Raw genomic sequence first — 15000 nt, 5'->3', positions numbered from 1 at the left:
TGTATGTATGAGTGTGTGTATGCATTAGTGTGTATATGTATGAGTATGTGTATGCATGAGTGTGTGTATGCATGAGTGTGTGTATGCATGAGTGTGTGTATGCATGAGTGTGTGTATGCATGAGTGTGTGTATGCATGAGTGTGTGTATGTATGAGTGTGTGTATGCATGAGTGTGTGTATGCATGAGTGTGTATATGTATGAGTATGTGTATGCATGAGTGTGTGTATGCATGAGTGTGTGTATGCATGAGTGTGTGTATGTATGTATGAGTGTGCATGTGTGTTTCTATGATGAAGCGTGTGCCTATATAATGGAAAATGAGTGAGGACCCTACTGCTTTGCTGCACGATATGAAGGCAGAGATAGCAAAAACAAGGAAACACATCAACACACACACTCACAGAGAAGTGACACACACACACACTCACAGAGAAGCCACACACACACACACACACACACACACACATACTGAGAAGCAGCACACGCACGCATGCGCACACACATACACACACTGAGAAGCAGCATGCACACACACACACACACACACACACACAATGGAAAGCAGCGCACGCACACACACACACTAAGAAGCAGCACAGGTACACAGACACACACTGAGAGGCAGCACGCACAAGCACACGCACACGCACACGCACACAACCAGAACACAAACACACCAAGAAGCAGCACGCACACACTCACACTGAAAAGCAGAACACACACACACACACTGCTGCTATGGGTGTTTGGTTTCATGGCTTCTCTCCATTAAGTGCGGAGAGCTGGTGCCCAGGGAGTCCCAGTGCTCTCTCCATTTCTCCCTCGCTGGCTCTATCTCCTTCATCGCTCCCTCCGTCATATCTCTCTCTCTCTCCATTTCTCCCTCGCTAGCTCTATCTCCTTCATCGCTCCCTCCGTCATATCTCTCTCTCTCTCCCTCCCTCTCTCCCTCTCCCTCAGTCTCCTACACATATACACACTACCATTCTACCAAGTTTGGAATCACTCAAAAAATGACACATTTTCTAGGAAAAACTCATATGTTTTCCATCAGATAAGGAGCAAAATTAACCAGACCTTGACAAAGTTAGGATTACGGTTTGAAATAACAATTTTGTGCTTCCAAATCAAAGAAGACATTCATTTGCAGCAACTTTGCATCGTCACAACTTGGCTGTTTCTTCACTATATACAGTACGCCTCGCATCATTAAGAGCAATACGTTGGGCATCTGTCTTGTTGTAGAATGGGTGGGCCAATCCCTCGCTCAGTGGATTTACTGGATTACTGAAACATTGAGAACAAGTGGATACTTAATCTGGTGGAAGCTCGCTATGGATGGCCTATGTTCCACTATGGGGTGAGAAGGCCAACAACTGGTTGTAGAATAAAAGTGTCAACGGGGGATGGCATGGCAATGGAGTTATGGGATGTTAAAGATTCATTTTACTCTGTAAACAATACATCCGACAGCAGCACCAAAGCACCCCCAGACCATCACAGGGGCCACAACTGTGAGAGATTGTGTCCAGCACACAGGGGCCTCTACTGTGAGAGATGGTGTCCAGCACACAGAGGCCACTAGATGGTGTCCAGCACACAGGGGCCTCTACTGTGAGAGATGGTGTCCAGCACACAGGGGCCTCTACTGTGAGAGATGGTGTCCAGCACACAGAGGCCACTAGATGGTGTCCAGCACACAGGGGCCTCTACTGTGAGAGATGGTGTCCAGCACACAGGGGCCTCTACTGTGAGAGATGGTGTCCAGCACACAGAGGCCACTAGATGGTGTCCAGCACACAGGGGCCATTACTGTGAGAGATGGTGTCCAGCACACAGGGGCCTCTACTGTGAGAGATGGTGTCCAGCACACAGAGGCCACTAGATGGTGTCCAGCACACAGGGGCCACTAGATGGTGTCCATAGGGCCAATAGTTTTCCGCGTCAAAAAAAGCAAATTCCGTGTCACGTTTTTGGTAATTCCGTGATTCCGCGTCAAAAAAAAAAACTGCCGTAAAATGCCTTTCGGCACGTTAACTGTATGAAAAACTCTGTTGATAGTGATGTTGCCCAGCAACGCTGTCTGCTCTGAGCTCCCTCAGTCATAAACTAGTGAGAGTTCAGTTTGTCGCCAAGTAGTTGACCGTACTGTGCCTTATACATTTCCAATGCTTAAATCATCATTGTTTGACCTGTATGTGAGGCATTATGTCCATACCTAATGAAAGTAAGGGTTTTCATGAAGTTGCTACTGTGATAGATCGTGTTTTAAATACCAAATTTTGGGCTACCTGCTAGTGTTAGCATGCATGCTAAGCGGAGATTTAGCTATGTTCTATATAACTCATATATATATATATAGCAATAACTCATGTATGTAATTCAGTGCAGTGCTAATTAGTCCCCATAAAGAAGACTGCTTTGGTAACTCAGTGAATAATACGTGCCCTTCTTAGATTGTTGTTTGCCAGTCATCAACAGAATAGAAGACTTAACATTTTTTGTTTTTAATGCGATTGGGAAGATGAGCAAAATGAACGTGACTACCAAAAGGGGGGCGTGGGCGGAGCAGAGTTCAGCGCAGACTGACATTTTCTGACTGCTTTTGTTCTTTAATTAATGTTTGTTCATTGTTGCGATCTTTTTTGTGTTTATTTGAAAGAAATTCAGTCTTACAGGGTAAAATACAGGGGGTTTTGGGCGATTTTGATGCACAAAATTATGTTTCCGTTTGAAAAGTTGCAATTCCGTTTTCAATGGTCCATTCCGTTTCAGATGGTCCATTCCGCGTATTCCGTCTGTTTTCCGTTTTCGCGGAAAACTATTGGCCCTATGTCCAGCACACAGGGTCCTCTACTGTGAGAGATGGTGTCCAGGGGCCACTACTGTGAGGGGTGGTGTCCAGCACACAGCACACAGGGGCCACTACTGTGAGACACAGTGTCTTTGAATACTGGTTAAAGCTGCTGTGCCCTGTTCTTGGAAGGATGTGGTGCAGACGTGAGATGTGTTTCATGTTCCTGGCTAATTCGAAGCATGGACTATCTTTAATTTCTTAAAACAATAATGGACTGATGCATTTCTAAAGAGAGCACTTTCTTTCTGACCATTTAAAAAAAAACAAAAAACAATCAATTTCACAAGCGCAGATGCTCCAAAAACTCAAGAAGCCCAAAGAAGGCTTGTTTTAGCGCTTCCTTAAACAGCACAACAGTCTTCAGCCGCACGTTATTGCAAAAGGGTTTTGTAATGATGAATTAGCCTCATGGTCATGATCATTTAGGATTAGGTGGCAGAAACCGGGCCTTTTACGCCTTTGTGTATATTCAGTCATTCATCTTCAGCTGTAGCGTTCATTAACAATCAACAATAAAAACATTATTTTTATCAATGTGAGGATATCTGAAAAGAAAAGAATATATGACTTTCTTTTAAAAGCAAGGGCATTTCTCAGTGATTCCAAACTTTTAAATGGCAGTGTACTAGGGCTGCAACTATCAAATATTTTTGGAATCGAGTATTCCATCGATTAATCGAGTAATAGGATAAAAAGTACTTTTGCGTTTTTAAACAACAATAGGGGAGAGTGGGGTGAAATGTGCCAGTTTTTACTTAAAGTGACTTTTAAGCGAGGTCATGACAGTAATGCTTCTTAATAAAATATGTACATATATTTTAGGATGTGGTGCATCTTTGGGAAAAATCACTTTGGATCTGAAATATAGTATTTAAGAAATATAGCTTTCTGCAAAAAAGTGGTTTTGTGGCACAACTTGCTCTTGTAAGAGAATACATTGGGGTAAATTGTACCATTGATTATTGAAGTAAAACAGTATATTTGCATCTCAGAAACTGTGTTGCTATATAAAATTTGGCCCATCCGTTTTGGAAAAAATGCATCATCCAGCTGTTTTGAGCTAAAATCATACTAGCTTTACAGACTCATAGTGTAGCTAACCAAAGCACTAAAACATGTGTGACATGTTTTTAAACTTGTCTAAACCCGTTTAGACACAACAATCAAAAAAACGTGATCGTAGAAATTTTACCTTGGAAGGCAAAAAAATGTTTTTTGAACTTAAATGTGCTTATCTCTCATGCAAAGAGGCTCTCTTCTTTGCAGGATGAGTTAAATGGCTGACTCTTCAAAAATGTGTGGTCACTTGACCAATTTTTTCTCTGGTTCCCTAGAAATAAGGGGTGGCAAAAATCACCCCACTCTCCCCTACCAATAGTGCGTCGTGCAACCAGGTTCAAAGCTCAACAGCTGTGTGTATGTGTGTGACCACACTTGCGATAGGGAGAAATGAAGAGTGCATGACATGAGATCTTGGAGAATTGTTTGCTTACTTGCTACCTAACATGATGCCTTGTCATCACCATCAACTCATAACATAGGCTAAAAATAATCACAAATAATGTACGTTCTAACTAGCGCTAGTGTCTATATTAGTTAGACAAAGCCTCGAGGCAAATCATTTGCCTCAAACATTTTTTGTAATCGAGTTACTCGAGTAATCGTTTCAGCCCTACAGTGTACACATACAGTTAGGTCCATAAATATTTTGACATTGACACAATTTTCATCATTTTGGCTCTGTACACAACCACAATGGGTTTGAAATGAAACAACCAATATGTCCTTAAGTGTAGACTTTCAGCTTTAATGTGAAGGTATTTACATCCAAATCAGGTGAACGGTGTAGGAATTACAACACATTTTTTATGAGGGACCATAAGTAATTGGACAATTGGCTGCTCCGCTATTCCATGGCCAGGTGAGTGTTATTCCCTCGCTTTTTTTATCATTTACCAGGCTGTACAAGGAGCAGATAAAAGGTCTAGAGTTCATTTCCAGCGTGGTATTTGCGTTTGGAATCTGTTGCTGAAACAAACCCATCAGAGGGATAGCAAAAACATTAGGTGGGGCCAAATCAACTGTTTGGTACATTCTTAATAAGAAAGAACATACTGGTGAGCGCAGCAACACCAAAAGACCCGGAAGACCATGGAAAACAACTGTGGTGGATGACAGAAGAATTATTTCTCTGGTGAAGAAAAACCCCTTCACAACAGTTTGCCAGATCAAGAACACTCTCCAGGAGGTAGGCGTATCTGTGTCAAAGTCAACCATCAAGAGAAGACTTCACCAGAGTCAATACAGAGGGTTCACCACAAGATGTAAACCATTGGTGAGCCTCAAAAACAGGAGGACCAGATTAGAGTTTGCCAAAAAAACATCTAAAAGAGCCTGTACAGTTCTGGAACAAGATCCTATAGACAGATACAAAGATCAACTTGTACCAGAATGATGGGAAGAGAAGAGTATGGTGAAGGGAACGAACTGCTCATGATCCAAAGCATACCACCTCATCAGTGAAGCATGGTGGAGGTAGTGTTATGGCGTGGGCATGTATGGCTGCCAATGGAACTGGTTCCCTTTAGGGATGCACGATAATATCGGGAAGACATCGGTATCGGCTTTAAAACCTAATTATCGGTATCTGCAGATATGTAACATTTCTGCCGATGTACCTGGCCGATAAAGTGACGTGTAAATTATGTGCACGTAAAGCAAATGTTTATGAGCTCGGCTGTGTGGCAGTAGCCTACTTCACAGTATCAGAGGATGATGACGAAATGCCTATTTGTCAGAAAACTTTTAAGGAGAAGGAGGAGGAGATGCAGCTTGGCCATAATGTAGGTTGCATGCATAGATGCAGACCACCCGCCTGCCACGCTTTACAACATTACCTGTCGCGCTAATAAGTTACGGAGTTAGCTAGACAACACTGGCTTGTTAGCTTGCATGCTACGTGACACCAGAGAAGTTGATAATATCTCATTTCATGGGATGTGTAACATTATGTCACAAGCCCACGCTATCTGTATATGGCTCACTTTTGCATTTATGGAATTTATACAGCTAACTTGGCAATAACGTTACATAGATTAGTCTAGAAATCCTAGAAGGGACGTTATTAAACTGTAAGTCAGTTAACCAAGGTTAGCTTGCAAAGTTAGCCAAGCATGCTACGTGACACCAGAGAAGCTGATGATGCCTCATTTGACGCGATGTGAAACGTTATGTCACGAGCCCACGCTATCTGCACATGGCTTACTTTTCCATATGGAATTTATACAGCTAACTTGGCAATAACGTTACATAGATTAGTCTAGAAATCCTAGAAGGGACGTTATTAAACTGTAAGTCAGTTAACCAACGTTAGCTTGCCAAGTAAGCCAAGCTGCATTTCCAGAGTGTAGTTGTTCAAGTTCAAGGAGGTACTGTTCAAGTATGAAAGTTGTGACGTGAAAATATAAATAAATCTGCCATATTTGAAACCATTTCAGTTTCATGAGTGAATGTCTATTTCTAAATTGATACAAATCAATTCTGTAATGTCCTGTATTTACAGCAATACCCTAGCATAATAACAGATTAATTATAGTACAGGAGAGACTTTTTAATAATTATAAAGCTGAGGTGTATCGGTATCGGCATCGGCAATCGGCCAAAATGAGCTTGTAAATATCGGCATATCGGATATCGGCTCAAATTCAATATCGTGCATCCCTAGTTCCCTTGTATTTATTGATGATGTGACTGCTGATGAAAGCAGCAGGATGAATTCTGAGGTGCTTTGGGCAATTTTATCTGCTCATATTCAGCCAAATGCTTCAGAACACATTGGACGGCGCTTCACAGTGCAGATGGACAATGACCCGAAGCATACTGCAAAAGCAACCAAATAGTTTTTTAAGGCAAATAAGTGGAATGTTCTGCAATGGCCAAGTCAATCACCCAACCTGAATCCAATTGAGCATGCATTTCACTTGCTGAAGACAAAACTGAAGGGAAAATGCCCCAAGAACAAGCAGGAACTGAAGACAGTTGCAGTAGAGGCCTGGCAGAGCATCACCAGGTACAAAACCCAGCGTCTGGTGATGTCTATGGGTTCCAGACTTCAGGCTGTCATTGACTGCAAAGGATTTGCAACCAAGAATTAAAAGTGACAATAAGATTTATGATTATGTTAGTATGTCCAATTACTTTTCGTCCCTTAAAAAAAGGGGGCTTCATATCAAATGTGTTCTAATTCCTACACCGTTCACCTGATTTGGATGGAAATACCCTCAAATTAAAGCTGAGAGTCTGCACTTAAATCACAAAATCCACTGTGGTGGTGTACAGAGCCAAAATGATGAAAATGGTGTCAATGTCCAAATATTTATGGACCTAACTGTAAATGCATGCCTGAGCATGCACACACACGCACTCACACATCTATCTTCTACTCAATGTAGTCACTCTAGGGAGAGGGATCATAGTGGGAGCCTGAGAGAGATATTGATGTGGAGGGTCAGAGGATGGGTGGATGGGCCACGGGAGAGAGAGAGAGAGAGAGAGAGAAGGAGAAAGAAAGTGGAGACTGAAAAAGATGGTGATTGAGGGGAGATATACCATGAGAGGGGGAGAAAGAATATCAACAAGTATTGGGGATTCAGGGGGAGGGAGAAAGGGGGAGGTCAGATGGAACTTCAGCGGACAAAAGCCTGTAACAGCCTCTGAGAGAGACAGACCGAAAAAGATAGAAGGCAGAACCACCAAAATGTCTAAAACCAGATATGATTTAGCGTAAAGGAGAAACATGACCAGAGAGAAGGGTTCATCATCATGCCTCACCAGTTCACCAATCATACACACACTTGTGTCCGTGCTGAGATCTGAGGTGAGATCAAATCACATTAGGGTACTTCACAAATCTATATGGATTCTTACACAAACCTGTGCACGATATGTAGCTTGCATGTGTGTGTGTGTGTGTGTTTGTGTGTGTGTGTGTGAGAGAGATGTGAGAGAAAGTGGGTGCGTAAATGTGCATGTTTGTCTCAGGTTGCTGGTAATGTGACCACATGTGTGTGTATGATGTGTCATTCTGTGTGTCTCAGGGCATTACATCATCTGCTATTACTACACAAGCATCTGGAGAGGTCATGTATGACACACACACACACACACACACATAGAGAGAGACACACACACACACACACACAGACACACACCATTGTGACTTTTTCTCAGCTCTATCAGGAGACAAGCAGCTCGGAAAATCATCGTGATAGGGATTTTTGTTAACAGAAAGATTGTTGGTGCGCTGTCCTTCTGCCTGCTACAGCTACAACCCCAACCCCACCCCCCCCAACCCAATCCTACCCACCCCGGCCTAACACACAAACAAACACACACACACACACACACACACACACACACACACACACACACACACACACACACACACACACACACACACACACACACACAAACCCCTGCTAGAATCCTCTCCAGGGAAAGCAGGAGAAGGGCTGAAACCCAATCCTTGGCCTTTACTGCAGGCGTCAGAGAGTACACCACTGGAGAATGCACAGTTATTATTAACAGCAGCATGTGTGTGTATGTGTGTGTGTGTCTTTGAAAAAGTGTATCGTATCTGTGTATGTGTGTTACAAAATCCCATGGCAAACACCACAAAGGTCAAGCAGAGCCACACAGACCAAGATGCCCCTCTTACACTATGGGTTGTGTGACACACACGACACACACACACACACACACACACACACACACACAGCCTTAAGCACTCACGCAACAACGTACACACACCTAACACCTGCTGACACACTCATCTGGTTTATGCCCATAACCCATTCATTCAGATATCAGAAGACACACACAAACACACACATGTCTGCTACCAGTCCTAATTCCCCCACCCACTTCCTCCTGTCACAATAACCACAATATTATCATGAGCCAAACAAAGCCCGATTACAAAACCCATCAATGGGCATGAATGCACACACACACACACATGCACAAACACACACTTGATTTTTAGCGCAACACCACACCACAACAGTGTGTGTAACAATGCAGCATTGCACTGCAGCAAGATGCATGTACATTTATGACCGTTCCACTCACACAGCTAGCCCAACACAGAACAGATGTTAAATGAACACCTGAATACGCAGAAGGTTCACAACAGATAAGAGAAGGTGTGATGACAACCAACCACTATCTCTCACGCATTAGACACATAGCGCAGATAAACACACACACACAATGAGGTCACAATGACGCCACGGCAGTAAGCCACCATAAACAACGGTGCATGGTCAACACGGGGCATACTGGTAACACACACACACACACACACACACACACACACACACACAATCTTTTTCTCAACAGAACCAACTCAGAACAGGTAACTCACTGTCCGACAACAATCCAGCTAGTTTAGTCCAGAGGTCTCACTAATAGAGATCACACACCAGATTACACTAAGCTTGTTTAAAGCTAAGCCGTCTTAAGCCTCACATGAAGACGTGAAAGCCTTTATTGATCAGCTCTGTTTAACTGCTAGGTGCCTCCAACACAGCTGCCGTTCACCACCTCCATCAACATCTTCTGTCTTGGGAAATCCAGACCTTTCATGTCAGCAAAGTTTAGCCACATCAAGTAACTGAATCTCCCTTCTGAATCAGGGACTGTGTCAGTAGGGTAAATCTTTTGTCTTCTCCTAAATAACAAGTCAAGCTATTTCATAGGTGGTATTCTCTTCGATGGTTCACTGTTCGATGCTTTACAAGGAAAGCACTGACAAATGAGACGGAGAATGTTGCCGTGGTACACTAATGGTTAAATTGGATGTCACACCTGGCTCTCGGGTAAGGCGAGGGGAGAAGGACTGGAATGAGGCTGAGGTGAGGGACCGGAATGGGGGGTGAAGTGAGGGATTGGAACGGGAGGGTGAGGTGAGTGCGGTTTTGTGCCGGTCAAGGGACTTTAAGCCCCAAGTTCTGAAGAGTAGAAGTGGAAGTGAAGAGGAAGTCAATGGCCATGGCTAAAACTTCACATGGCTTTCTTCCAAAACACATTCCACACAGGATGACAGAAATACCTCACTGCTCAGGACAAAGAGCGGGAGATGCAAAAGGAGATGAGAGGCAGATAGATGGAAGTGGAGGGTGAGAGAGAGAGACACAGAGAGAGAGGGGGAGAGAGGGAGAGGGGGGAGAGATGAAGAGAAGGAAAGAGAGAGAGACAGAGAGATAGACAGATAGAGAGAGAGACACAGAGGGAGAGGGAGAGAGGGAGAGATGAAGAGAAGGAAAGAGAGAGAGATACACAGAGAGATACACAGAGAGAGAGAGAGAGAGAGCCAGTCGGGTCCCGAGGATGACCAAATAGTAACAGGGTTGGTGCTTGTGTGATGATGTCATCGCAGGGGCTCTTAGCTCCTCCTGAATAAGACATGAGCATGGGGCTTCTCTTGTTTGTGTGTGTGTGTGTGTGTGTGTGTGTGTGTGTGTGTGTGTGTGTGTGTGTGTGTGTGTGTGTGTGTGTGTGTGTGAGAGAGAGAGAGAGAGAGAGAGAGACCGATAGGAGCCAGATCTCTCCAACACACAGGCTGTCCACAGTGAGACATCAGAGAGACAGATTTCACTTTTCACACCCCAAATGAACATTGTCCAAATACCATAGGCACACATATGGCTACGATATGTCTCTGCATGCATATGTGTGTGTGTGTGTGTGTGTGTGTGTGCGTGTGAGTGTGTCATACAGAGAGACAGCGAAAGAGCAAAAACGAAACAGACAAAAGGAGAATGGACTACAATGAGAAGGACTTGAGGGAGTGAGAGAGAGAACAAAAACGAGAGACACTCGGACACACATGGAGAAAGCAAGCGAAAGAGAGGGCAGGAGAACGAGAGAGACCCCACAGGCCACAGAGTCCGAGGGCATAAAAATAAATGGAGATGGAGAAATATGAAAGGGAAAGTGGCAGAGCCACAGAGAGGCCATTGTTAACTCAGCTGCACTGACTGTGCATACGGGTCACAGGTTCGGGGGGGGGGGGGGGGGCAGAGAGAGAGAGAGAGAGAGAGAGAGAGTGACAGAGAGAGTGGAGAGAGACAGAGAGAGAGAGAGTAGAGAGAGAGAGGGAGATATATATGCTGGTGGTTGGGGGGGTTGTTGTTGACACTCTCTGCTGTGACGTCAGTGTTTCTTGGAAGGAAAAAAACCTCCAGCAGAAAAGCGCTGGCAGGAGATTCACTGCCAAGCGTCTCACAATCAAAATTCATCCAGCGAGGCTGATGAAAAACAGGTTAAGTTTCACTAGACTGCATCGTTCAGGGCATTTTGCAGTGTCAGTGTCAGTGACAAACACACACACACACACACACAAACACACACGTTCTCTGCCACAAAAATGGATGGAGTGATAAATAAACATGCTCTGGAATGACACTGCACTGAAGATATCGACTAAAACTGTGTTTGCCCCCAACTACCTTCTAGTTCACCGGGGCTTTTAAGGTCTACTGTGCTCACTGTCTCCCCTCTAGTCCTCCTGACTGACTGACTGACTAATCCGAAGCTCTGCTGTCATGATCAGGTGAAACTGTATGAGTTGGCAAGGTCCTTGTGACAGAGAGCTGGCATACATACATGGCAATCTCTCTTGAAGTTTCATCATAATCATCTGAACTCATCTTCATGTTCCAAAACTAGCAAGCTAACTACCTAAAAGGCATGCAAAAACCTTACAAACACAACCAACAGCCCAGTTGACACTGACAGAGGCTAGCCAACACACAAACTGGTGCATTTTGGCAATGTCATGCTGTGTCCATTTTTGCAGGGTGTTCCAGCCCACAACCGCAGAACTACATAGGGCATATCCTGGATGGCTGGTGGGAAAGACACAGGTGATATAACTGTTCACATGACCATATCCTATCAAAATGAATTTGAGGATGGTACCAAAACTAGTTGCCTTTAAAAGCATACCTCAAAAAGTGTCAAATTGTTGCATAGTGCTTTAAAGGTACAATATGCAACAATTATGCTTCAGGATTAGGGTTAGGATAAGCAGTTTAACCTTAAAATAACAGCTTAAAAAAAATTGGGGCGCTACAATGACTTTTAATATGGAGAATTGCGTCCGTGCCAATGGCATAGCAGGGTCGATGGGCATATAACTGCGTTCTGTAGTTTTGCCTGCCGATGCCCGCCGACCTGACTTTGATTACCTTCTGCCGATCTAGTAAGTAGCTTATTTGCCGTCTTGCTTAGTCTTGTGTTGCAAATGATTGATGTTTGACTGTGTAAGGACAGTCGTTGAGTAATTAGTTTGTCATAATGTCAAAGTCAGCACATTTCAAGAGATTTCGTTAGTTTTAGCTGCTAGCATACCTTTAGCGAATAGCTATTAATCCTTAATGCACCTTTAATATAAAGTATTTGCAAACAATCTCAGTCATGCACTAACACAAAAACTACTAGCAGGACCTTGCCTGTTTGGTGGTCCCTTGTCAAGCATTGAAAACCTACAAGCAAGGACTTGTGATGGAAATGACATGTTGCATATAATGTATGTGCCTACAAGCATTTCACACTGAAACCCTTGATGTCTCAGACCTTCTGTGTGTATGTGTTTTGCATTTGACTGGAGAATCCCCTTTGCTTACGGCTATGTGATGATGTCATGGGATAAAGCTTTGTATTTTCATCCAACTTCCTCAAATGAGAACAGACAGGAGACAGACACACACACACACACACACACACACACACACACACACACACAATGGGGCCAGTCAACAAAGACTCTGACCACATATAAATATACACTCCCTTCCATCCATGCACTACCGTTCTGGGTGTCATAAACATGGTAAGACACCCGCCTCTTACTCAGAACTCAAACAAACCAGCGACTGCATTAATGTCCATTCATTTGACAAACAGAGGCTGCCTCGAACATATAGCCTAGGCCAGCGACCATCAATGGCCCAATTTGAACTCACACATTTAGCAAACAGGGTCGGGTAATTCAAGTGGAATAAATACTGTACCTTTGACTGGTGCGATGGATATCATCCATTATTAACAAACTTACATTGACCTGCTTTCTTAAGGTTACCCTTTTAATATTGTGCTCCTGCCGATTCACCCAGATACTCATCCGAGTTCAAGCATCTTTGTAACGTAGTCGTTGAAGTCAAAGCTAAAATCCCTCAGATGAATACTTTCATTTCGCTGATACTACAAGAGGTTCCCTGACTTTACCCACAAGTTTCCATATGTCAACATCGAAGTTTCTGGTAATGAAGCAACGTTGGGGTTACATGCCAATACCAGTGATGTTAACTGAATAGAAGCACATCTTAGTGTGTGCTGTTAGACGTATTAATTGCAACCTTAAGTTGTAAAAAAAAAAAAAAAACTTAATTTTATCTTTAGTATTTAAGTTACCTTGCGGAGCGCCTGCACGAAGAGGCCTCGCCATTTGTGACTGTTCTCCTCGCTGGAAAAGTCGTAGATCTGTTGGGGCTGCATGCCTGCTGCGGCTCGTCGAGATGCCGTGATCCCGGCTGATCTGTCCGCATCGGCCCCAAAGTCCTAGTGGGTGGGTCTGTCCAGGCACGGCGAAAGTAAACTTGGTATAGCTAGCTAACTAAGATGACTAGTTTAGACACTGAGCCAAAACACAGCAGACCAATTAAGCGTGCTGTAGCAGAACTAACCGCGTCTTTATGCCATCTGTCGAACGACTGAGAACAGCATGAAAGTTTAAAGATCATTTGAGCGTGTCTGATTTATCAAAGTTACGCTGCGTGATTAGCTAACTCGCTACTACACTTTTTGTAACCGGGCTCCGAGCTAGCTTTCAGGCTATCCCTAGCCGTTTCTCGCTACTCTATCGTTAGCTGCTATTAGGCAGTTGACAGGGTTTTTTTCACCCGCGACAAACAGCGGCTAACGTTAGCGAGCTAACAAGCTAACTGATAGCAATCTGGCAACACAAAAATATTTGTTTATTTTGCACGAGTTGTCAGTGACGCTGATCTAAAGGACACGATTAAAATGCATCTTATTCGGTGGGAGTTGTATTTCGCAGGTCTGCTTTTGAGCCTTCTGCTCAGAAGCACATCTGTATGCGCTGGCTGTATCTTTGGCCTTGATGCACAGGGATCCGTGTTATGGCACAAGAAGATCCTTCATTCAATTCCTGAGGAAGAGTTTCTTTGCTTCTGTTTATGAAGGAAATTGTCATCTTTTCCGTGTCTGTCGAGAGTAGCTTACTCTTCATGAAGAAAAACTCCTCAAAGACAATTCGAAATAAAATCCCTTGAAAACGTTCCTGGGGAGAACAGAGGAACACTGGCGTTGTTGTTTTTGTTACTGGTAGCGGTAGCGTTAGTGGAAGTCCTGATTCAACTCTCCCGTTCAGCGTCCGTGTCCATGTTTGAAATAATCTCGGCTCCTCACTTGCTCTCTTTGCGTTCCTGCGTCGGCTCACTTTCCGCATCTGCGTAACGCAAAAGGGAGGGAGGGCTCGTCTGTTGGCCTCCTGGCTGACAGAGTGTGAATAGCAAAGTCGAAAGTCATCCTCAGTGTTTGCATGAAGTGACACCAGCCTTTTAAATCAAGCGCACCGTTTTATCCTTTGACGGATCGCTCAGTGTCACCACAGAATAACGTCACATGGAAATTCTAAAACAATGTTAACTGTCTTTGGAGATCTAGAAAAAAACTTCACATTTGGCAGTGCTTTAATGTGTGATGAACTTGAAACTATCGAAAACAACTACTAATTAACTGACTTGTTATTCGCAAATTGAGGGGGGAGAAACGAACAGCTGTAGGCCTACTGTAACTGTAGGCTACAATCTTTGTTCTTCGTAAAGCCTACATATTCCTTCCTAGAACAAAATATGATTTATAAACCATTGATGTTTTATATTTAGTCGTACTATTATTGGTGGGCTTCAAAACTGATACTTTTGCCATTCTGTCCCAGACATTTGCACGATGTATACATTATGCACGATATTTCCCCAGTAACTTCTCATTATTAGCTAATTTACAATTAAACAATATCGCCACCCAGTGGAAATATCCTATCTCACATCCTAG

The 15000-nt window shown here is 43.6% G+C and overlaps 1 protein-coding gene across 1 annotated transcript in view; it reads right to left on the bottom strand.

Moving 5' to 3' along the window:
* sos2 (son of sevenless homolog 2) overlaps nt 1–13438 on the bottom strand; it is a 38923-nt gene extending 25485 nt beyond the window's left edge. The window contains exon 1 of the mRNA XM_080850091.1: nt 13336–13438. Within this exon, the coding sequence (XP_080706217.1) occupies nt 13336–13419 (84 nt within the window). The 5' untranslated portion in view covers nt 13420–13438. The remainder of the gene's footprint in view (nt 1–13335) is intronic.
* Between the last annotated feature and the right edge of the window lie 1562 nt (nt 13439–15000).

The sequence above is a fragment of the Sprattus sprattus genome (genome assembly GCF_963457725.1).
Source record: "Sprattus sprattus genome assembly, chromosome: 13".
In the NCBI taxonomy this organism is placed as follows: domain Eukaryota; kingdom Metazoa; phylum Chordata; class Actinopteri; order Clupeiformes; family Clupeidae; genus Sprattus; species Sprattus sprattus.
This window is presented reverse-complemented; position numbering and strand designations above follow the sequence as displayed.